Source organism: Dysidea avara, chromosome 6 (genome assembly GCF_963678975.1).
Source record: "Dysidea avara chromosome 6, odDysAvar1.4, whole genome shotgun sequence".
Taxonomy (NCBI): Eukaryota; Metazoa; Porifera; class Demospongiae; order Dictyoceratida; family Dysideidae; genus Dysidea; species Dysidea avara.
In genome coordinates this window covers 8,609,058-8,631,192 of record NC_089277.1, presented here as the reverse complement: position 1 = coordinate 8,631,192, position 22,135 = coordinate 8,609,058, and the positions used below count along the sequence as shown (strand labels likewise).

General features: G+C 37.5%; 3 protein-coding genes across 3 annotated transcripts; 1 reads left to right on the top strand and 2 right to left on the bottom strand.

Moving 5' to 3' along the window:
• Positions 1–2,546: 2,546 nt before the first annotated feature.
• LOC136258368 (uncharacterized) lies at positions 2,547–6,400 on the top strand. Its single transcript, XM_066051681.1, has 4 exons — positions 2,547–2,649; positions 2,709–3,564; positions 4,838–5,554; positions 5,782–6,400. Exons 2-4 carry the CDS (start codon positions 2,722–2,724, stop codon positions 6,250–6,252), a joined length of 2,031 nt encoding a protein of 676 aa, XP_065907753.1. The 5' UTR covers positions 2,547–2,649; positions 2,709–2,721; the 3' UTR covers positions 6,253–6,400.
• Positions 6,401–8,291: 1,891 nt separating this feature from the next.
• On the bottom strand, positions 8,292–11,948 carry LOC136257574 (uncharacterized). The gene is made up of 4 exons (XM_066050805.1): positions 11,855–11,948; positions 10,944–11,795; positions 9,301–10,014; positions 8,292–8,778 (listed from the first exon to the last, which is right to left on the bottom strand). Exons 2-4 carry the CDS (start codon positions 11,793–11,795, stop codon positions 8,389–8,391), a joined length of 1,956 nt encoding a protein of 651 aa, XP_065906877.1. The 5' UTR covers positions 11,855–11,948; the 3' UTR covers positions 8,292–8,388.
• Positions 11,949–14,641: 2,693 nt separating this feature from the next.
• Positions 14,642–19,406, bottom strand: LOC136257575 (uncharacterized). The gene is made up of 4 exons (XM_066050807.1): positions 19,265–19,406; positions 18,380–19,211; positions 15,985–16,698; positions 14,642–15,236 (listed from the first exon to the last, which is right to left on the bottom strand). Exons 2-4 carry the CDS (start codon positions 19,208–19,210, stop codon positions 14,847–14,849), a joined length of 1,935 nt encoding a protein of 644 aa, XP_065906879.1. The 5' UTR covers position 19,211; positions 19,265–19,406; the 3' UTR covers positions 14,642–14,846.
• Between the last annotated feature and the right edge of the window lie 2,729 nt (positions 19,407–22,135).

Here is a 22,135-nt window from a genome sequence, read left to right as displayed (position 1 = left end):
GTTTGCAGCTGAACTCCCTACAGAATAACTTGTGATGTAATAAAATTCTATAATGGAGTAAATAAATTAGCCGAATGCTCTATTAGGGTGACTGTTCTATTAGAGTATCTCGATCTCGCATTTGCTACACGGAGTTGGCTTTCGAATCATAACTCAGTGATTTGTAATCCGATTCTTCTGTACTACTGCAAGGACTTTCTATGAAGATTATTCCAGCTATACACCGATTTTCAGCTCATTGCTCTAAGCGGTTTGCCTAGTAGGCGTGAAAACTAATACTATTTTATTCATAAAAATCGATCGCGTAATTGTGACACAGGTTGGGTTTTGTGTCATATCTCCGTGGTCTTTATCTCGATTCCTTTCAAACCACCAAAAGGCACTCCTACGATGGTTACTCCATCTACATAGCAATTTTCAACTCATTCCATGAAGCGGTTTACCCTGTAGGCGTGACAACAAATCGATCTTGTTTTACGCGAATAATTGGTCATAACTCCTGAACCATTCATCGGATTTGTACCAACTTTGATTCTAGGATTCGCCTTTGGACTCCCTTTCTGTGTGCCAAATTTCAAGGCGATCGGAGTACGCGTTTGCTTGTTATAGCAATTTTTGCAAGTGTGCGAAAAGACGAAGAAGAAGAAGAAAAAAAAAACGAAGAAAAAAAAACGAAACTTTGGCAGCTCGTATCTCGGAAATGGCTGGAGCGATTTCCTTCAAATTTGGAATGTAGACTCCTTTGGCTGGCGGGCAACTGCGTAGCAAATTTGGTTCCAATCAGATAAGTGATTACCGAGATACAAAGGTGTGAAAATGACGTTTTCGTTCTTCCTGTCAATATACTCACGGTGTGGCGCGCCGGCTTCTTGGGCCGCACGACACACTATCGTGTGTCTTGATCAAATTGGTTTGAGAATAATAGTTAATATTGATAGTTCAACATAATAACAAAAAGTCCTGTCGTTGCATTTTGAAATATTGTACTGGCAATTTCACCAACATGCACTGGGACTACTACTGAATTGCTGTATATATATGCCCAAGTTTTGCCTTAGGCCTCACCAATTTAATTAGCTATTTCACAGGCCTGACCGACCCATATTTTGTGTAGATTAAAATACAGTATATATTTCTTGCTTATGTAATACTCTGACAAAATCCGACCAGTTAGTGAACCAGTGATTCTGTACCCCACAATATGGTAACTAGCTAGTACATAAGTTTGTGGGAAGCATAAGTGCAGCATGCGGATTTGTGAAGCCCAAACTAAACCTGGTAGTAGCTATAGCATGCAAGCAAGTTGCCTGCGAGACAACCAACTGTTTGGGTGTTTGTCTAGCTTTAGATCCAAGTAAACTCATTTAGCAACATGTCTAATGTACCGCACACACTCGCTGTGACTCACATTTCCTAGATCGTCTCTCTTCTCTATTTCATCCTCCACTTACAGACATTATAGTTTAATGTTAAGAACTTGGAATTGTAAAATACAGAAGGTAAATAGGCGGTAAAATAGTCACAAGCAACTTATACTTGCCAAGTAATTAATTAGTACACAAATTTTGACCCTTCTCCCAAGGCATATTTAACAAGTTTACTAACTTGCATTCTTTGAGTCAAAATAAAGATTTGTGACATTAATTGCTCCCTTATCATTGATTACTGCAATCCCTTCTAGTGGCTCCATGTTTGCAAGTGCAGGGATTGGCCGGGCCTCTTATAGTCTGTGGTGCATTTTTTCTCTTGACAGTACTAATGTGCATGTGTTACTGTGTTGTATCACTGTATAGCTAATGACTCACTTGCACTAACTGTCAATGGGTGAGAGAGGGAGAGAGGACAATCAGTTGGCAGTTGCTCTCTAGACTAAATATCATCACAGTGGTCAATGTGCAGCAAATGTTGTATAATGGAAATCAGAATATTATAGCTACGTACTGTACTTCTAAACTTGTTGCTACAAAGTTGACGTAGTTCGTGACACATGCCGGATTATGTATCAGGTCACTGGTGTGGCATGCAGCAACACATACAAATCCCCAAATCATACCGGCAGAAAACAAATGTATGTATAACTATGAAAATGTTTTTATGTATATATATAGCTTAATACCAAAATTCCTTACTGATTGAGTATAATAATGACGTGTTACAAGAGCCACAGCATGTAAACTGTATAGCTACTTGCACAGTGATCAGCTCTAAAGGCTGTTTACCGCATGATATTCATGTTGACCTCATGTTATGCTTTGAGAGCATCTGCACACATGTTTTGTGTGCAGATGAAATAAATAATACTTGCACATATTTTGCGTTCGTTTGTGTGAAAGCACTAATAGTGCTTTCACACAAACGAACGTGTTTCATCTTCTGGGATATTATCCTGCGGTAAACAGCCTTTAAAAGTATACTGAATAACTGCTTGAGCTTTGAGTTTTGTTTACTGTACTTGTGTAGTGTATTTTTTTCAATTTTATCCTTTGTATAAAGAAATATACTGTTAGGTGACGTAATTACATGCTCTTTTAATCACATGCTCTTTTAATCACGTGCCTACTGGCTGAAATTTTTGTTCTCCAGCGTGAACTTCGCAGCGTGAACTTCGCAGCGTGAACTTCGCAGCGTGAACTTCGCAGCGTATCAAAGGTAAGTGTATAAATGTATCTGTTGGGCTATTATACCCTTGGTCGCTTTTGCTGCCACAGAATACAGACGAAGATGTTTCAGGGAAAGCCCATATTTGCGCGACTGGTTGTGGTGGTCGTACTACTAGAATCTGGATCTGCACAGGATTGTCTTACTGGCATCAAAGATGGCCCGGAACTGCCTACGTTTCCTGACCAATTCTCAGTTGAAATTGAAGCCAACATCATACACCTCAATCTCACCCTGCACGTGACCGAGTATTATGACAACATTAATCAACGTGGTCGTATTGAGAGCTATTCAGCTTTTGGATTTAATGTGACATTTGTTAACTATGATACGATGGAGGTGTCTCATATAATGACAGGAGCTGATGGTGAGAAGAGCTGTATGGCTGCTCCACTTGCTAATGACACATCTCAATTTGCACGATTTATATTTGGTGCTCACTTTGCCAATGGTACAGCTCACATTATATCAACCACACAATTTCTGATGTTTGGAGCAGAGTTCAATGAGACATATATTGGGATTGAAACTGTACGTGGTGTTCCTTGTCATAGGTGGCAGTCATGTAACGTTACCACAGGATCACAGAGGAATTACACAATTGACTACTACTTTACCCAAACCAATTGGAGCTATAATCCTGTGATGATCCCATTTCAGGTTGTGATCAATGGTACTCGTCCTGAGAGGAATGTTACTGATGGTTCAATCCATGAAGTGTATAATGTGTACTCGTTTGTTAACTTCCGACCTGGTCCTGCTGATGATGAGTTGTTTCGTGTACCCCCAGGCCTGCCATGTCTTGGAAGACAAACAGGCAAGCCACTACCTCCATTACCACAAGACTACTACACTGTATTGTATGAAACTGCCAGTCGCTTGGGCAAAGAGATCTTGTATATGCGAGTAAGTTAGTGTGCACCATTTAAGACACAGTGAAGTATAGTTAATTATGTCGTTTTACTTCATAATATGTTTTGTGAGGAATTATGGTTTGTAGTGACTAATGAGTATATACACAATCAACATGTTGTCATCAAGGCCATTTAACTGAATTAAATGTTTTATGGACCCAACCATATCTTTTTCATCAAGCTACAATATCACTAAATTCTGAGCTCAATTCAAGTGTATTTATGTAGCTTACTGCCTTATAGCTACTTATCTCCAACTAAGATACATGCAAGCATCAAAGAACACTAGTACTGTTGATGATCTTTAATACAAGCTATGCACCATTGCAGCAAATTAAAGTTGAGATACTCTAATATAGCAGTCACAGAATTAAAGTTTGCTCAGTGTATTTTCAGTATACTGTAGAAAGTCAAGGGAATTATAGTTGTACAGTAAGTGTAGCTCCATTTGAGTGCTGTCACAGTAAGTTTTTGTGACTGTAAATACTCAAATTTACATTGAAATGTTTACTGCTTCTTAAATAAGGCCATTATTGTTTAAAGAGTGTAGGGTTCAAACGAATATTCTATTATTCGAATATTCGGAGAATATTCGAATACCATTTCTGGTATTCGAATATTCGTTTCAAAGGAAATATATAACATCAGTGGTAGAGTACATGGAAATTCTTGATCTTACATAAGCATATCTATGACATAAGTGATCAAATCATGTTGATTCTGAATTGTATTAAAGAGACATCTTGTACAGCCGCAGGATTATTGATATCTCATCCATATCAATGTTGAAAAAGAATATTCGAATATTCGGTAGTTGTGAATAAAGAATATTCGAATAGTAAAAACCACTATTTGTTTGAGCCCTAAAAGAGTGCTAAGTACTTGCTGTATTGCCTCTGGCTATGCTGACATGCATGCTTTACTACACTGACCTTAGCAACCATTTACACTTCCTAAATAACATGACTTCACCCCAGTGACTGTTATTAGCTCTAGATCCACTTCCAAACCACTCGTAATATTTGATATATGTAAAGTAGGCATGATAGAAAAAATATGGGAAAGTTCATTTCCTCTTCAGGAACAAGGGTCACGTGTCCGGTTTTTGGTTAACAACATTCCAAAGTGTTCCAATATCACTGTATGACAAATGTACAATGGTCAATTTTGTGGTAGGACCATGCATGTGTCTGACTTAAATAATTGGTAGTGTTTATCTAACAAGAATTGCGAATTAATTGGTGGTGGTTTTGTCGTTTACATAGGAGTATTATGGGTTTAGTCAGCAGTTATACAGAGTGGACTATGCTACCGGTTACTTGAATTCTTCAACAATCATTGAAGACTTTAATGAGGGTGTGCAGTATTTAGTAGACTATCGTTATGGAACTTGTGATATTAACCCAATTAATGCCTCTAGTACTTCTGCTGTTGCGTATTCTAATGGGTCCATTTACTTAGAAGGACTAAAGAAACATTTCTTCCGTCAAGACCAATACAATTACACTTATGAAGGATTCAGCCGAGTACGTGATGTTGATACTGAGTCATGGATATCCCCACGAGACAATGAGACATTTAGTGATGGATCTTATTTTACCAATGGCTTTGTTCAGATTTATTATGTTGCTGGTAACTGGAGTATTGCTACTGGTTTAAACATCACCACCAATATGACAATCCCATGGAAAATTGTGTTGGATGGTAACTTCACTTACCAATTTGGCGATATCACGGTAGGACCATATTACCAGAAGGTAGGATACAACATGTTAGAGTTCAAGACATCAGAGCCGAATTATGATCCATTTGATGTGTCAGTTTGTTTTGGTGTTGACCAGTATACTTTATTGAGGCTGACTCTTCCCCTTCCTGATGGTACACCATATACCTCTCTTGATCACAGCCTGCTGAGGGCCAGAATTAGACTAGCATTATCAGAAGCTGCCAACATACCAGCTACAAGACTTGGAGCAATTGAGGTAAGTGTTTGTTAATTTCTGAAAGTAGCTTAGAATATGTATGGTTAATTACATGACATAATTATTATCTTAACACATAGTGTGTGGTGTAGCATGCATGATTTAAAATAGTTTGGCTTTCCCTTGAGAGCAGTGCAGAACCCTTCCTTTTATTCACACATATAAAAATTCTCTTTGTCAAGTAATGTGGGTAGCACTGTTAATCGTTATTCATCATGTTCTCTCAGGTGTTTGATCGCGATGACAACTCTTTGTTGGTGAATTTGAATGTATTAGATACACCCCCTTACTCCATACATAACAATACATCACCGAGAGATGAGATTGTATCCACGTTGATGGACAAGGTGAACTCAGGAAAAGTTAATATCACACTTGGTGGAGTCACCATATCACCATCGATAAGATCACCGCCGAACAATACTTGTCACAGCTCCAGTCATTCACATCCAACTGCAACGACTAGCATGACTCATGTGCCTTCTACTGTCACAGTTACGGCAACCATGACCTCTACTATAAGACCATCTCCAACTTGTGCTAAGGTAGAGGAAAGTAAAGGAATTAGCTCAGGGGGAGCAGCTGGCCTCTCAGTTGGACTGTTTCTTGTTGGAATTCTTGTTGGTATAGTTCCTGCAATTCTGATCATGTGGATAACACGGAGAAGAAAATCAGGAGCATATTCAAACTTACAGTAGAGAAGAATGCATGCAGTTGAATGATTATCAATTTTTGTGTGGAATTTTTAAACTGTATTTTGTGTATAAACCTTTGAACGATATTTTTTGTCTATTGTAATGATCTTTCATTTGTGTAGCAAATAATTGTGCCACCAAATACCCATGATATTAGGATGTTAATATGCTGATAGTAGCTATAGTATGTATGTGATAAGCTGAATCCTCAAAAATACTCAATTACTCATGGATGTCATGATCTTGAAATAATTATGGCTCATTTGTAGCACTGCTTGACCATTGATCAAAATACATATTCAAATTCTCCAATTGAAATAAAAAACACAAGATATAGCTATGTAGCTAATAAATTATCCCAAAAAATTCCAAGTCACTATACATTATTATTTTAATATATACCCTCTTTAATGTAGAATAGTTTTGACTGCTTCATCTTGATCTTTGTAAAAGTTTTTCGACACATACCCTTGCTCTCCAAATCCACTTTTGTAAGTTTCCTATTTGTGCTGCCAAACTGAGATAGGTCTGGTGGTCCTGCTGCTACATAGACCACAGATTAACACGAAATTTCAGGAGGAATTCCTTGGACACTGGCCCTTAAATATGTATACGCCTAATAGTATTGATGCTTTGCATGCAGTGACCAGCTCTGACAGCAACATGTGCGGCAACCTTTGAGCTAGCTCTGAAGTGTGGACAATGAACAAATTAGTTAATCTAGCCAATAAGGTGAAACAGAATTTAACAAGCTAGACTTGTTGGGACCACAATGTTTGTCTTGAGTTGAGAATACGTTTATCTTTGTATCCTTAGTTCAGTTATGTCATGACATATCAAAATTATGGGAACAAAGTCTGGGATGAAGAGGAGGAGACTATAATATGCCATTGCAAGAAAAATTTACATGGCATATAATGAGGAGGTTTCTTATTACACTGAAATGGTGTCTGACTGTCTGCATTAAAATAATTACACTGTACTGATTTTGCAATTGCGTGATATGAATAGCTATTAGATACAAGCGTTTGAATTGTTCGGATATTGTATAAAATAATTTTTTTTTTAAATACACGCTGCATCTTGCCAGGAAATTTGTTATCACAGTTCACTGAATGTGTAAACACTCCTGGTTTTTCCAAACATCACAAGTAACACTTTAGGGTCACAAATAGTGGAAAAGATCTTACTGAGTTTGTAAGTGAACAGACTTAAGACTTAATCTGACCAATTTCATTGAACAAAGCAAGTTTGCTGAAATAATGTTTCCAAGAAATAAAGCTGAGAATAAACTGATAGATTGATCCAAATGGAACAGCCAGGTATGCTAATAGAGCAGCCTCCTCTCAAAATTTACCATGGATTTTCCTGAAGTGTCACTTGGAAATCCAATTACACTAACTGTAATAGCACAATTCCTCTCTGATGCTAGAGTTGTGACCTGGACCAATTAAGTCTCCATAACCAATTACTGGTCAATTAATTGGTTTGATGCTTATATATTTTATACATTTTCCAATGTAATTTTGTGTATTAACAGTGTTTTATCAAAATGTTGGCATGGGTAAAGAACGGATCTGTGATGTAAAATTCAATTATTGGCCTCCTCACCCTTTATGGCTAAAACTGTAGGCTGAATTTTGTGGTCATGTGATATATAGCCTGATTATCAATTAACCTCAGCAATAACCATCTATTGCATCACCCTTGGCATAACTGATTGATGGCCCTAGTAGCACTTGTCATGTACAATATTTCATTTGTGTTTAAATGTGAAGTTAGCCAACAAGCTAATTTTATATGTACCTTATATATAGGAGAGTTCACGTGTTACAAGGATACTTCCATTACAATTTAAGCAGTTACGTACACTCCTGTGTTGAGTATTCTTTTTACCCAAGTACCATCAGACTTTGGAACAGTTTGCCAACTGAAAATGTGACATCCTCCAATCCAGAATTATTCAAAAGCAAACTTTGCATGTAACTACCGTAATTATTTATCCCCCCCCCTCCACCCCTTTCCATCTTTTTTTTTTGTCCTACAGGCAACTAGTAATATTATTACCCTATATTATATACATGATATATAGACAAATTTGAAAAAAAAAAATTGATTTATAAGTGTCACATAAACTCATTAGTTGACAGCATCATCTGTTTGCTTGCTATAAGGTGATGTCTGATAAGATGCTGATTTTCCTCTACGTATCAACCAGATGGTCAGTAGTGTAGATAGTATACCAATAATAATCCCAATAATCACCATCCCAATAGAGAGACCAGCTACTGCTCCAGCTCCTAGTCCTTCACTTTCCTCTTCACAGCTATTACAACTACTAGGTGCTGGCCTTATTGATGGTGAGATGGCGACTCCACCAAGTGTGATACTAATTTGTCCTGAATTCACCTTGTTCATCAACATGGATACTATCTGGTCCCTTGATACAGTGTTGGGATGTATGGAGTAAGGAGGTGAGTCTAAGACATGCAAATATACCGCCAAACTGTTGGTACCACGGTCGAATACCTGATGACAATACACATAAATATAATTCAAGTATACAATGTATTGAATACAATTATATTAATACATGTATCTTCAGGGTTGGTATATGAACACAAAAGTGTACCCTTTCTCAGCTTGTTTGTATGTAATGCAATGTAACAGATCTAGACTCCATGGCTGTGATAATAGAAGAAAACAGATTGTGTTGCAAGGTGTTATGGTAGTGGAATACTAAAAATTAAAGTATTTTGCATTGTGGCAATTGGCAATGCACATTATTGTTTATTTCAGCATGTGAAAATTTAATTATTGTGCATGCTACAATTCTTGACATGGTAACGATAAGGTGGACCAAGGAAGCTGCTCCTGTTAAAGTTTAAGCCACAATGTTAACCTTTGGAAATTTCGGATAGTAGCTACAAGCTATATAATTGCAAAAAAAAACTTTAGTAAACAATAGTTGTGCAATTTTTTTGTGTACAAAATTTATTTCACAACATAAAAGCTAATTACAATATGTAAATAGTTAGATCAAGCACTTACATGGATCATTCCGATTCTTGTAGCTGGTATGTTAGCAGCTTGTGATAATGCTAGTCTGATTCTGGCCCTTAGCAGGCTGTGATCAAGAGAGGTATATGGTGTACCATCAGGAAGGGGAAGAGTCAGCCGCAATAAAGTGTACTGGTCAACACCAAAACAAACTGACACATCAAATGGATCATAATCTGGCTCTGATGTCTTGTATTCCAACATGTTGTACCCTAACCTCTGATATACTGAACCTATTGAGCCATTGGGAAACCGATAACCGAAGGTACCATCTAACACAACTCTCCAAAGGGCAGTCTCATTGGAGGTGCTGCTTAAACCAGTCCCAATACTCCACTTAGCAGAGGTATAGAAAACTTGAACAGAACCATTGCTGAATGTACCACCATTCAAAGGTTGACTGTCACGCAGAGATATCCATGATTCAACATCAACATCACGTACTCGGCTGAATCCTTCATAAGTGTAATTGTATTGATCTCGACGTAAGAAATGTTCTTTAAGTCCTTCTAAGTGAAATGTTCCATTAGAGTCTATTACACCAGCTGATCTAGTGTTATTAATTGCACTAATAACACAATCTCCATAACGATAGTTTATAATATATTGTACACCCTCATTAAAGTCTTCAATGAATACAGTTGAGTTGATGGAGCTGGTATCAAAGTCCACCCTGTATAACTGCTGACTAAACCCATAGTACTCCTGTACGAAGAACAGAGTGATTATGTAGATGAAACAGCCATTAGATAAAGTATAGGAGATTTCAAATACATTATGTGACTTGAAGAAAAAGATAACCACATTTGTGGGCATGTCTGACAATAACTACGTATGTCTGGGTGATTATAAGTAATAATTAAACAAGACTCCCTTCTCACAACAAAGTAAGTACTGTACGTGAACAGAATAGTATTACCCACCTGCCAGCCTGTATCTTAACTGGTCCCAATTTATGTCAATTTGCTGAATACCTATAGGGCCAATAGGGTAAAGGAATTAAGCTCGCTTCCCAGTATTTTGTATAGCTTAAATATTTTGAGGGAAAAATTATCACGTTTTGAGGCTTTGGGAGTTAACAGTGAAAACTTCATCGTTAAAGTTTAGACCTCCACTATATTATATTACATACATTATGGGATTGTTTGCAAATTCCTGAAATTTATATTTTACCTCGAAATTATTGCCTCTTGAAATATTTAGTCTACAGGCTGTATAAGGGAATAGGTGATAGACACTGTAAAGTAATAACTTTGCAAACTTTGTATGATAAAAAATTTGAGATATTGGCCACAGATGAATGTTTATAGAGCAATCTGTTATGGGTGCACTATCTCGTCATGTGTTTTACACTATGGGTCTACATTTACTACAGTGGGTCTCATCTTTATTCCTAGATAAGTTAATTATTTGTTCTTACAACTGAAGCATCTATTATACAGAGTTGCATTCTAATAGAATTACTGTTACAGTATTAAAGTACACTCAGTTGCAAAACACTTCACAACAGTAACTTTTGGCATTCAGAATATACAAGGTGTTCAAATAACTGAGGATGTGATGCACTGTATTTTTGAGTGTGTGAGTGTGTGTGTGTGTGCGTGTGTGCTTGTGTGTGTGTGCATACAGCTTACTCGAAAGTATACAATCACATTGCTCATGGGGTTGGCAGTTTCATACAATACAGTGTAGTAGTCTTGTGGTAATGGAGGTAGTGGCTTGCCTGTTTGTCTTCCAAGACATGGCAGGCCTGGGGGTACACGAAACAACTCATCATCAGCAGGACCAGGTCGGAAGTTAACAAACGAGTACACATTATACACTTCATGGATTGAACCATCAGTAACATTCCTCTCAGGACGAGTACCATTGATCACCACCTGAAATGGGATCATCACAGGATTATAGCTCCAATTGGTTTGGGTAAAGTAGTAGTCAATTGTGTAATTCCTCTGTGATCCTGTGGTAACGTTACATGACTGCCACCTATGACAAGGAACACCACGTACAGTTTCAATCCCGATATATGTCTCATTGAACTCTGCTCCAAACATCAGAAATTGTGTGGTTGGTACAATGTGAGCCGTACCATTGTCAAATTGTGCACCAAATAGGAAACGTGCAAATTGAGATGAATTAGCAGCAAGTGGAGCAGCCATACAACTTTTCTGACTATCAGCTCCTGTTGTAATGTGGGACACCTCCATCGTATCATAGTTAACAAATGTCACATTGCTCCCAAAAGCTGAATAGCTCTCAAAACGACCACGTTGATTAATGTTGTCATAATACTCGGTCACGTGCAGGGTGAGATTGAGGTGTATTATGTTGGCTTCAATTTCAGCTGAGAATTGGTCAGGAAATGTTGGGAGTGACGGGCCATCTTTGATACCAGTAAGACAGTCTTGAGCACATCCAGATTCTAGTAGTACGACTACCGCGATTATCACGAGTGACCTTGTCGTTCCCTCTGGTCTAGGAGCCATCTTAAATATCACAAACTGTGTATAGTTCCCGTAAAGTTACATTTTGACAACATACGTACCTCTACACGACGAGGAGCTGCAATGCTAAAACTGAAAGCCCCAAGCTCTATCGGAGCCCACGTGATGTACAAAGGGGAAATGTGACCTGATCTTGGAAAACCTACCTTTTTGGCACATTGGTCAATTTTCTGTTTTATAGCTTAGATGAGGTACTAGGTGCTCATCTATCTTGTGTTAAAATTTCAGCTTAATATCTTTAAGCATTCCTGAGATATGGCCAATTTTCTGTCCTGTACATTACAAACTAACTTTTATGGTAAGGCCACTCCAAGTCATACTTTAGTTTCTGGTCACTCCCAAGCCTACAAATGGATGCGGGCGGGCGGATGATCAGGACTTCAGGACTATAGACTCTACTGTGACAATATACTGTATGGTATTATTATTTGCTCAATTTAGCAAATTCATGTTGATTTTATACTTAACCAACAACATAAGTAGTTGTGCTTCGGCAAAAAATGCACTAGGAAAGTTGTTGATGGATCATGGCTAGCTATACACTGATGTATAGCATTTAAGTATATATTTATTTATTTATTTAGAATATACTATAGGAAATGTTGTGCTCATGTAGCTACTTATGCTTTCCAAGTGAAATAAATGTCTCATTAGCTATGTCAGGAAAGTATTACTATGACTTATAGCTAAGTTGTTCAAATGATCATGATACACAATGAAATTTAACTTCTATTTTCACATCAGAAATTCTTCATTCAAATGTAAAGTCTTAGCCCACTAGCTATGTGTTTCCAGCCTTCTATTCAGTAACCTTGAGAAAAGTAACTGTCAAAGTTTTGAGTCATTGAGTGCTCCAGACTACTGTTTTTTAGTGATCATCTGGGAATGTTTAAACTATAAGGGTTTCTACTTGCCAATCTAATTTTAGTTATGGAAAAGTTTAAGCTCACCGAATGTTGCCGGCTTTCCATACCCCTGTAGTGTTCAGTGATAAGGAATTAGACTAATCATTAGAGGACTACATTTGAATTATAAAGTTAAAGCTATGGCCCATCTGCATGGACTAGTAGTTAATGCTACTGAAATTACTTTGGTTACAGAAGCATTAGTAACAGTTATAATCTGAACAGCTATATAATCAAGGACAAAACTAGCTATAGTTAGAAACATTTTATTAGTGTGGCATATATACCTAATATATACCTAATATTAGAGTTAAGAGTAGTGTGACTGCTCTATTGGAATCCCTGAATGCTCTATTAGAGTATATCGATCTTTTGCAGTAAAAAATAAGTGTCTTGCTGGGTCACGAGCACTTAAGCACCTGTAATATTAATAATAGTCCTCATAAACTAGGGTTTCAGGTTTACCATGCGGGCGGGTGACCAGAAACTAAGGTTTGACTTGGTGTGGCCTAATGTATTGAGTTCTGTGGGTGATTAAGGGTGACAAATGGTGACAAATCACTTTGTTTACTAATAATTCCATTCTTACCATCTAAAATACTTTAAAAGACATTTCTGATAGTATAATGAAGTAGAGGTGTACCGATATGAATTTTTGGCATGTACCGATATCCGATATTGATGCAACCAAAGAAGCCGATAACCGATAGTCGATCCGATATTTGCATTAATATTTTAAGTGTACATTTACCTACCCTACAACAACATGTGCATGTATTCATATCTGCCGGTGGTGGTGCACTGCTTGGGTTTCTTTTGTGCAATCCAGACAATTAGGCACCCACAAACGTTTTTATGTACACTCCCATGAAGCCTAAAACGGATATTTCTGCATTACTGCAAATTCTAATGGCTTGTACAGCAAGTTTCCTTGGTTACTCCGACCCTTCTTTTATTACAAAGGTACTCTATAACTGCTTCATTTGTAAAGACTGTGATAGGCTTTGCAGCAACAAACACTAGAATCGTGTGTATTTATATGGCTTCTCGTAGCGTAGCGCTTGTTGCAGAGTGAACAATGAGCCACATGAATAACGTAGAAAACCAATGCATAATCCGTTTATGTACAAACTATTGCTGCTGTATAAATATCGGTAGCGATATCGGTCCTCCTGCTGTTCTGTACCGATACCGATATTGGTAAAAAATTCCATATCGGTGGCCGATATTGTAGCCGATCCGATTATCGGTACACCTCTATAATGAAGTATTCTTGGTACTTTTCTGCAATTAAATGCCATGTATCATTGTCCAAGACTAAGTTTTAGCCATTCCAGCACCTGAACAAATTACCCAATTTGTAAGTTACTTGTTGTCCCACGCATGTGAAATTACTACATGGTCTGATATAATCATCCATATCTCCTAGGAAAAAGAAGCTATGGGTGTGAAACTTCATAGCAAGAAGGTTTAATAGTTGCTTTATCCAAATGTGCAAAAAATTTAATTTAAAAAAGAGTTGAAATTTTCATTTGAGTTTTCCCAAAAAGTAGGTTTTCCAAGATCCGGTCACAAATATAAATTGCTATGGGGGCGTGGCTCACTTTTTATGTCATTAAACTTGAGCATGCGTCTCCGTAAATTAGTATTCTATACCTGATTTGTTTTTGTAGCTATACTTCAATACACGTAGCCATTTTTTTTTGTCATGTTATTTGTATTTTCTCAGTGTATGTGTGTGATCAAGTTTCACAGGCTGTACCTTTAACCTATAATTAATAATACTAATACAATTTCAGTCTGCAGTATAGCTACTGCACTGCTTGGTACTGTAGATTGGTTCTGTCAAAAGAGTAAATAATGTATTTATTCTTGGTTCCATTGATATATGTGTGGCCATATGACGAAGGCAGCATACAATAGTTTACAATGTAGACACCAGTTTAATACTTTATGCATGATTACATGCTGTTCAGTAGACCTATACATCCACATTAACTGGTATATATTATCCAACTCAAATTAAAAGAAATGTATGTATTAAGATTGACGGATAGTGATAAACCTACCAAAAATTACAATACAAATTCCCTACAGAAAGAGGTATACAGTTACATCATCATGATATTTAGTTGACAGCATCATCAGTTTGCTTGCTATAAGGTGACGTCTGATAAGATGCTGATTTTCCTCTACGTATCAACCAGATGGTCAGTAGTGTAGACAGTATACCAATAATAATCCCAATAATCACCATCCCAATAGAGAGACCAGCTACTGCTCCAGCTCCTAGTCCTTCACTTTCCTCTTCACAACTATTACAACTACTAGGTGCTGGCCTTATTGATGGTGAGATGGTGACTCCACCAAGTGTGATACTAACTTGTCCTGAATTCACCTTGTTCATTAACATGGATACTATCTGGCTACTCTGTATAGTGTTGGTATTCACAGAGTAAGGAGGAGTGTCTAACACACGTAAAAACACAGCCAAGCTGTTGTTACCACGATCAACCATCTACACAATAAAATATAAAAAATACATGCAGACACACGGTAGTATGTTGTGCAGCCAAGGGAACAAATAAAGTGATGTACTAAGTGTGCACTTTTCAAGTGTAATTGTTTTTGTCATAACTACAGCATAAACCACTTATAAAACAAGTGGAAAATTGGTCTCTACCATCAATAGTTAAAATATATATATATATTGTATTTTGAAAAAAAAGAAGATTTTAAACTAGTGACAGGATAAATATTAACGAAAAGTCACTCATAGTTAAAAGGGTGCAACATTTCTTGGCTGATTTGAAAATTAGAAGGTGCATCCCTTTTTCACATATCGGATGATTCATATGACACAAGATGTCTTACCTCTATTTGAAGAGTAAAACCATTTGTTGGCCACCCACACATATAATTGATACCATTTAACAAGCAAAGCCTCTCATATGTGTTGTATACTGCGCTCCGATATGTTAGAGATTGTTAGTCTATACACCACAAATTAATCTCCACATATTAAGTTTGACTAGGTTATTTATGTTTACGTAACTGAAACCAAAAGGTCATTGTGGCTAATAATTAATAAAACCACAAAAAGTTGTCCATGCATACATACTTTTAAAAAAGTGAGTACCACAAAATTGTACTATTAGTATATACCGGAAAATGCTAATTTTCCCATCAAACCCTTCTACTAAAAATGCATTATAATTTTGAAATATTGCAAACTACAATCAACTGTAAAGTTAATAAACACTTACAATGATCCCTGCAAATCTTGTAGCTGGTACATTAACAGCTTGTGATAGTGCCAGTCTAATTCTGGTCCTCAGCAGGCTGTGATCAAGAGAGGTATATGGTGTACCATCAGGAAGGGGAAGAGTCAACCTCAATAAAGTGTACTGGTCAACACCAAAACAAACTGATGCATCAAATGGATCATAGTCCGGCTCTGATGTCTGAAATTCTAACATGTTGTACTCATTTCGTTGATAAAATTGTGATACAGTGCCATTGTCAAACCGATAAGTGAAATTACCATCCAAAATTACCCTCCATGGGACAGACATATTGAAGGTGCTGTTAAAGCCATTGACAATACTCCAGTTGGACGTGTAAAAAACTTGAATAAAACCACTGAAATTAGTTCTCTGATTTAATACTTCATTGGTACGTGAAGATATCCATGACTCAGTATCGACATCACGAACTTGGCTAATTCCTTCGTAAGTGTAAACGTACTGATCTTGACGAAGAAAGTGTTCTTTTATTCCTTCCAAGTGAAATGTTCCATCAGAATCAGTTGCAACAGCTGTACTATCAGTGGCATTGATAGGTTGTACAGTACAAGACCCATAACGATAGTTTATGTTGTACTGCACGCCCTCATTAAAGTCTTCAATTCGGGCAGATGAGTTGAAGAAACTTGTATCAAAGTCAAACCTGTACAACTGAAGACTGTACGCATAGTGCACCTGTAATAATATGAGACATCTAAAATGAATATACTTTCAGTAATACAATACTAATGGCATAAGTGACCAAATTATTGAATGATACTTATTATCGAACATTAAAATTATGTAATAGCATTCCGCATGTTCGTAAGGTGTTCATAATTAGGCCAACAATTGTGAATTGCTAGTTTCTCATCCTGGTCAGGCAAAAAATACCATGTGGGTGGGAGGTTATTATTATTATATTGTTAAATATCAAGGATAGAGACCATTAACTCCTAATTGCCTTTTCTCTCAGATTTAGCAGAGATGTAAGATTTGTTGTGATTTCACTGGGATTAATTAAGATTCAAATCTCATAGAAGGTTAGATTTGAAAAATGTTGCAGACTCCTCATTTTCTCTGAGCATGCAGCCACCAAATCTTGAAGGCTTTTAGCTATAGAGTTTGCTGGCAGGATGTGGTCATAACACTATCAACTGCAACAGTACGAATTTTCCATATGTTCCACATGCCTTAATAACAGATTGTTAGATGAGTGGGACTCCCAAAGTATCTCGTTCACCAATGGCTACTTGCTGCTTATATTTAATCAGGCCCAAGGTTAGAATGGATTCATCCTACGTAGTTATATCCATGCCTTTTGGAACTAAATAACACCAGAAACTCACTGTCTTTCCAATAGTACGTCATGTGCTCACACTAGTACTTACAAACAAAAAAATAATTAGATCACGTGATTATCAAATGCAATAAAAAAATTTGCATGTGGCTCTAAAATTACCAGGCGGGTGGGTGACAGGAAACAAGGAATCTACAATTGGTGGCCTTATGGAGAACTCCAATAGTGTGGCCTATTCTAATGAGCTTTACATACCTTAGAGTTTATGTGCGGAATCTTGTTACTTATCACCACTGATAATTAAATGAAAAAGAAAACAGGATTCACCACGAAAGAACAATTTAATCGTGACTTCCAGCTTTTTGTTGCTTAAGAAGCACAACATAACTCAAAATAAACACAAAGAATGCTTAGAAATATCTTCTCAACTGATTTATAGTTTGTCTTTGGTGGAATATTCTTACAGAAATTCTCTTCAGAAAGCTTTTGAGTCCGTCTTTCCATCCAATATTCTATGAGCACGCTTTTGTCTTTTGACAACGCCGGTACAGCCTATTGGAAAAGCTTGTCGCACCATATTCAGAACCCACCATCACCCGTATCTCAAACTGACATGAAGTATATGCTTCAGAATGAATCTTACCTACCTGTATATACGTTCAACACAGGACCTACACAGTACTCATACAAGCTGCTTTTACATTAAGGCTTCTTTGCAATACAAGTGCAGGTATGGACAGACATAGAAACAAACAAACATTCAATATTAGCTATACAATAGAATATACACATGCATGTTAAAATTTGATTTTGTTATACACAATTTGTGGACATACTATGACTACTCTGTTGAGTTTCTGAAGAGCTTTACTCATTGCAAAAGATATTTTGTTGGTTATGGCAATCCAGGTATTAGTTGGCTATACAGTGTGTTGTGTAGTTAACTTGATAAGTCCTGTTTAGTAATTAAAAAGTACCTTACACTGTATCCTGCTAATTGTAAAAGAACTTGATCAATTATGTGTGAGTTCAAACACGTGTGCATCACAGAGTTACTGTAACAAAATAATAACTTACTCGGAAGTACACAACATATTTATTTTCTGTATTAACATACTCATACAATAGAGTGTAGTAGTCTTGTGGTAATGGTGGTAGTGGCTTGCCTGTTTGTCTTCCAAGACATGGCAGGCCTGGGGGTACACGAAACAATTCATCATCAGCAGGACCAGGTTGGAAGTTAACAAACGAGTACACATTATACACTTGATGGACCGAACCATCGGTAACATTCCTATCAGGACGAGTACCATTGATCACCACCTGAAATGGGATCATCACAGGATTATAGTTCCAATTGGTTTGGGTAAAGTAGTAGTCAATTGTGTAATTCCTCTGTGATCCTGTGGTAACGTTACATGACTGCCACCTATGACAAGGAACACCACGTACAGTTTCAATCCCGATATATGTCTCATTGAACTCTGCTCCAAACATCAGAAATTGTGTGGTTGGTACAATGTGAGCCGTACCATTGTCAAATTGTGCACCAAAAAGGAAACGTGCAAATCGAGATGAATTAGCAGCAAGTGGAGCAGCCATACAACTTTTCTGACCATCAGCTCCTGTTGTAATGTGGGACACCTCCATTGTATCATAGTTAACAAATGTCACATTGCTCCCAAAAGCTGAATAGCTCTCAAAACGACCACGTTGATTAATGTTGTCATAATACTCGGTCACGTGCAGGGTGAGATTGAGGTGTATGATGTTGGCTTCAATTTCAGCTGAGAATTGGTCAGGAAATGTTGGGAGTGACGGGCCATCTTTGATACCAGTAAGACAGTCTTGAGCACATCCAGATTCTAGCAGTACGACCACCGCAACTATCACCAGGGACAGCATCATCCTTTAAGAAATGCAAATTGTAACGATAGACTATATAGGCAAGGAACTGCCTACCTTTTGCCGTGGAAATGCTGCAAAGCTCAGGTAATTCTTCGAAGTATTAAACAACTGGATTTCAGAATTAACAAACTATTTAAGCAGCGCTTCGGCATCCACGTGATACCGTCACAAGCGAGGTCACAAGAAAAGCACATGACCGGAGGCGGTTATAACCCTAGCTAGCTGGTTTCATCATCATGCATTGCATTGTTCATGTTATGTGTATGTTGCAACTGGCAGTAGGTGTTTAGAGAGAAAAATAAAGATGGTTTTTGAATGGGGCGTGGCAATTCTCATAATATTAGATTATTCCATATTGTCGGCTGCCCAAAGCCAATTGTCCGATATGCCATCAGCACGGTCTCTTTACAAGAGAGCTAAGGATGATTTGACTAGTAAAATTACTTCTGACAGTGAAGCCCATCTCAATCAACTCACTGTGCAATGCAAATTTTTGGATTCTGCTAGGTTAGAAACTAGCTGCAGAACATGGAATAAGTTAATGACTGGATTTCACCCTGGGCAACTTTCTTTCTTGTTGAGAGCATCCTCGGACACTCTGCCTACTGCTGTTAACCTGCGTCGCTGGCACATACAGTGTGGTGCCAAGTGTACCCTTTGTGACTCTAACCGGCCAACTACCGCTCATATTTTAGGTGGTTGCCCAATAGCACTATCCCAACAAAGGTACACCTATAGACATAATCAAGTACTGTTCACTTTAATTTCTCAGTTAATTACTCTCTTTTCTGATTGCCAGATGGTCAGTGTCTATGCGGACCTGCAGGGACATCGTTTTAATGACTCTCCTCCTGAAACCATCCCCTCCAATGTCTTAGTCACTCCTTACAGACCCGATGTTGTCATCTATAACAGACACTCTGCATCGATGGGCATTAGCTATAGAGCTTACATGTCCATTGGACTCAATACATCATTTGGAGTCTGCACACAACCGCAAACTTTATAAACCTGAGTATGTACAGCTTTTGGCTGAATTGGATCGTTTGAAGATTCCTCACTGCTACAGAACTGTGGAAGTCAGTGTTTTGGGCCATTTTCAACCTAGTTCTATTGCTGCAATTAAGGATGTGATAAATTTTACCCAGCAAGTATCCCTATTTTCCAAGGGAAGTGCTAGAAATCTTTTGTTCAAGATGGCCAGTGCCTCAATTTCTGCTTCACAGAGAATATTTTATGGTAGGAACTCTAAAGAATGGACAATCAACCCGGACTGTTTTTAATCTGTATATAATTTAAGCTGTAACTTTAGTTTTGTACTTAAATACAATTTTTTTTTTTTTCCTTGCCATGCCCACTGCTGTCCACTGTTGGTCAGACATGTGGTCGCATGTTGTCCGAGGACACATAACACATAATATATAATTTGTTTGTAATCATGCATGTTTTCTCATCAATTATTAGTGATGGTTCTCTCTCTTGGTAAAACTCCGTAAAACATCGCAGTATTCATACTTACCATGGTCTGGTGCGGCCGCCCTAATGCTGGGGCATTCCCAGAAAGCTAACTTTCCCGGAATGGCAAATGGCATCCACTAGCTGTGTCCGTTGTACGATGCTTAGGCCTGCGTCAAATATGGCAGCATAATAATAGGCTGGAGTGCTATGCCAGCACAATGCTAGATGGGTATTTCAAACTATGTCTATGAAGCTTAATTCCATTATTTTGATACTCCCCAATAGAGCAGTCAGCGGAGACTGTAAACTATATTATCTATGCTATAACATTGTACACGACAGTCACTTTTTAGTGAATTACTCTAATAGAGCATTCACTGATTAAAATGTCAAGAACTGTTACTAACTTAGATGTATAATGCAAGCACAATGGGAACCCGCAGCCCTGAAAACATTTTGGGCAAAATTTTAAGCATTTTGACTCAAGCCTAATGATCAATGCTTTAAACCGCTTCATCCCTTTACTCTTTGGCCTGCTCCTCCATCAAAAGCAGTAAGCACAAGCTGCCTATTATTCCTGACATGTTTTAAAATGTTAGCCAGATTCAATTTCAAACTAAATAGCTTAATTTTCAAAAATTTCCTGGGGGGTACATGCCCCCAGATCCTCTAGGTTTAAGTGTGGTAGTTTGGAAACCATGCCAATCACCAAACTCCTGGAGTTGCCCAGCATGCAACACTGCATTTAGCACATGTGTCTGAAGCATATTATTTCTTTAACTTGGCTAGGCTCCCAGCACATTAAAAATAACTGCAATGCTATCTATCATATTATGATAGACACATAATATTTGTGTGATGGAAATGCATTAACACTACAAAAAATGATCAACTTTTAGGTGCTTTCATGTCATTGGAAAGGCATTGGAAGAGCCATACTTTCCAAAAATCCTTTGGAAATATTCCCTTCCGATGACCTGAAAGTTGTTGTAATTTGGAGTATATTATGTAAAAGGATAGCTAGCTACTGATCACAATAAAGCAACTTTAATTTTGCTACAAAAGACTGAAACTATAATATGAGCCAGTATAATGTGAATTGAACTAGGTGGATGAACTTGCTGACATTAGCTACCATAATACCATACCTATTTCACTGCCCATACAAAAGTCTCAATAGTAGCAGTGAAATTTATCCCGTATTTCACTGGTAACAGTGAAAAAGTTGTAATTGCAATTTCATTGGCTAGAATTTATGTATATGCAGCAAGTATGGTATTAACTGGGAATATAGCATGGGTATAGCAGTGAAATTTGGGATAAATACCACTCTTGTTGTATTGGAAATTGTAAATTTCACTCAGCTTCGCCTCGTGAAATTTATCCCCATTTCCAATACAACACTCATGGTATTTATTCCAAATTTCACTGCTACCCATGCTATTACTAGTACTAATATCATATGTT

Excerpts from the sequence above, each read along its gene's own strand:
- LOC136258368 (XM_066051681.1), top strand. The coding sequence starts at position 2,722 with ATGTTTCAGGGAAAGCCCATATTTGCGCGACTGGTTGTGGTGGTCGTA. Across the intron at positions 3,565-4,837 it reads AAGAGATCTTGTATATGCGA|GAGTATTATGGGTTTAGTCA; the intron begins GTAAGTTAGTGT and ends TCGTTTACATAG. Across the intron at positions 5,555-5,781 it reads CAAGACTTGGAGCAATTGAG|GTGTTTGATCGCGATGACAA; the intron begins GTAAGTGTTTGT and ends ATGTTCTCTCAG.
- LOC136257575 (XM_066050807.1), bottom strand. The coding sequence starts at position 19,210 with ATGATGCTGTCCCTGGTGATAGTTGCGGTGGTCGTACTGCTAGAATCT. Across the intron at positions 16,699-18,379 it reads AATATGTTGTGTACTTCCGA|GTGCACTATGCGTACAGTCT; the intron begins GTAAGTTATTAT and ends ATATTATTACAG. Across the intron at positions 15,237-15,984 it reads CAAGATTTGCAGGGATCATT|ATGGTTGATCGTGGTAACAA; the intron begins GTAAGTGTTTAT and ends TTTATTGTGTAG.
- LOC136257574 (XM_066050805.1), bottom strand. The coding sequence starts at position 11,795 with ATGGCTCCTAGACCAGAGGGAACGACAAGGTCACTCGTGATAATCGCG. Across the intron at positions 10,015-10,943 it reads ATGTGATTGTATACTTTCGA|GAGTACTATGGGTTTAGTCA; the intron begins GTAAGCTGTATG and ends TTCTTCGTACAG. Across the intron at positions 8,779-9,300 it reads CAAGAATCGGAATGATCCAT|GTATTCGACCGTGGTACCAA; the intron begins GTAAGTGCTTGA and ends TATTGTCATCAG.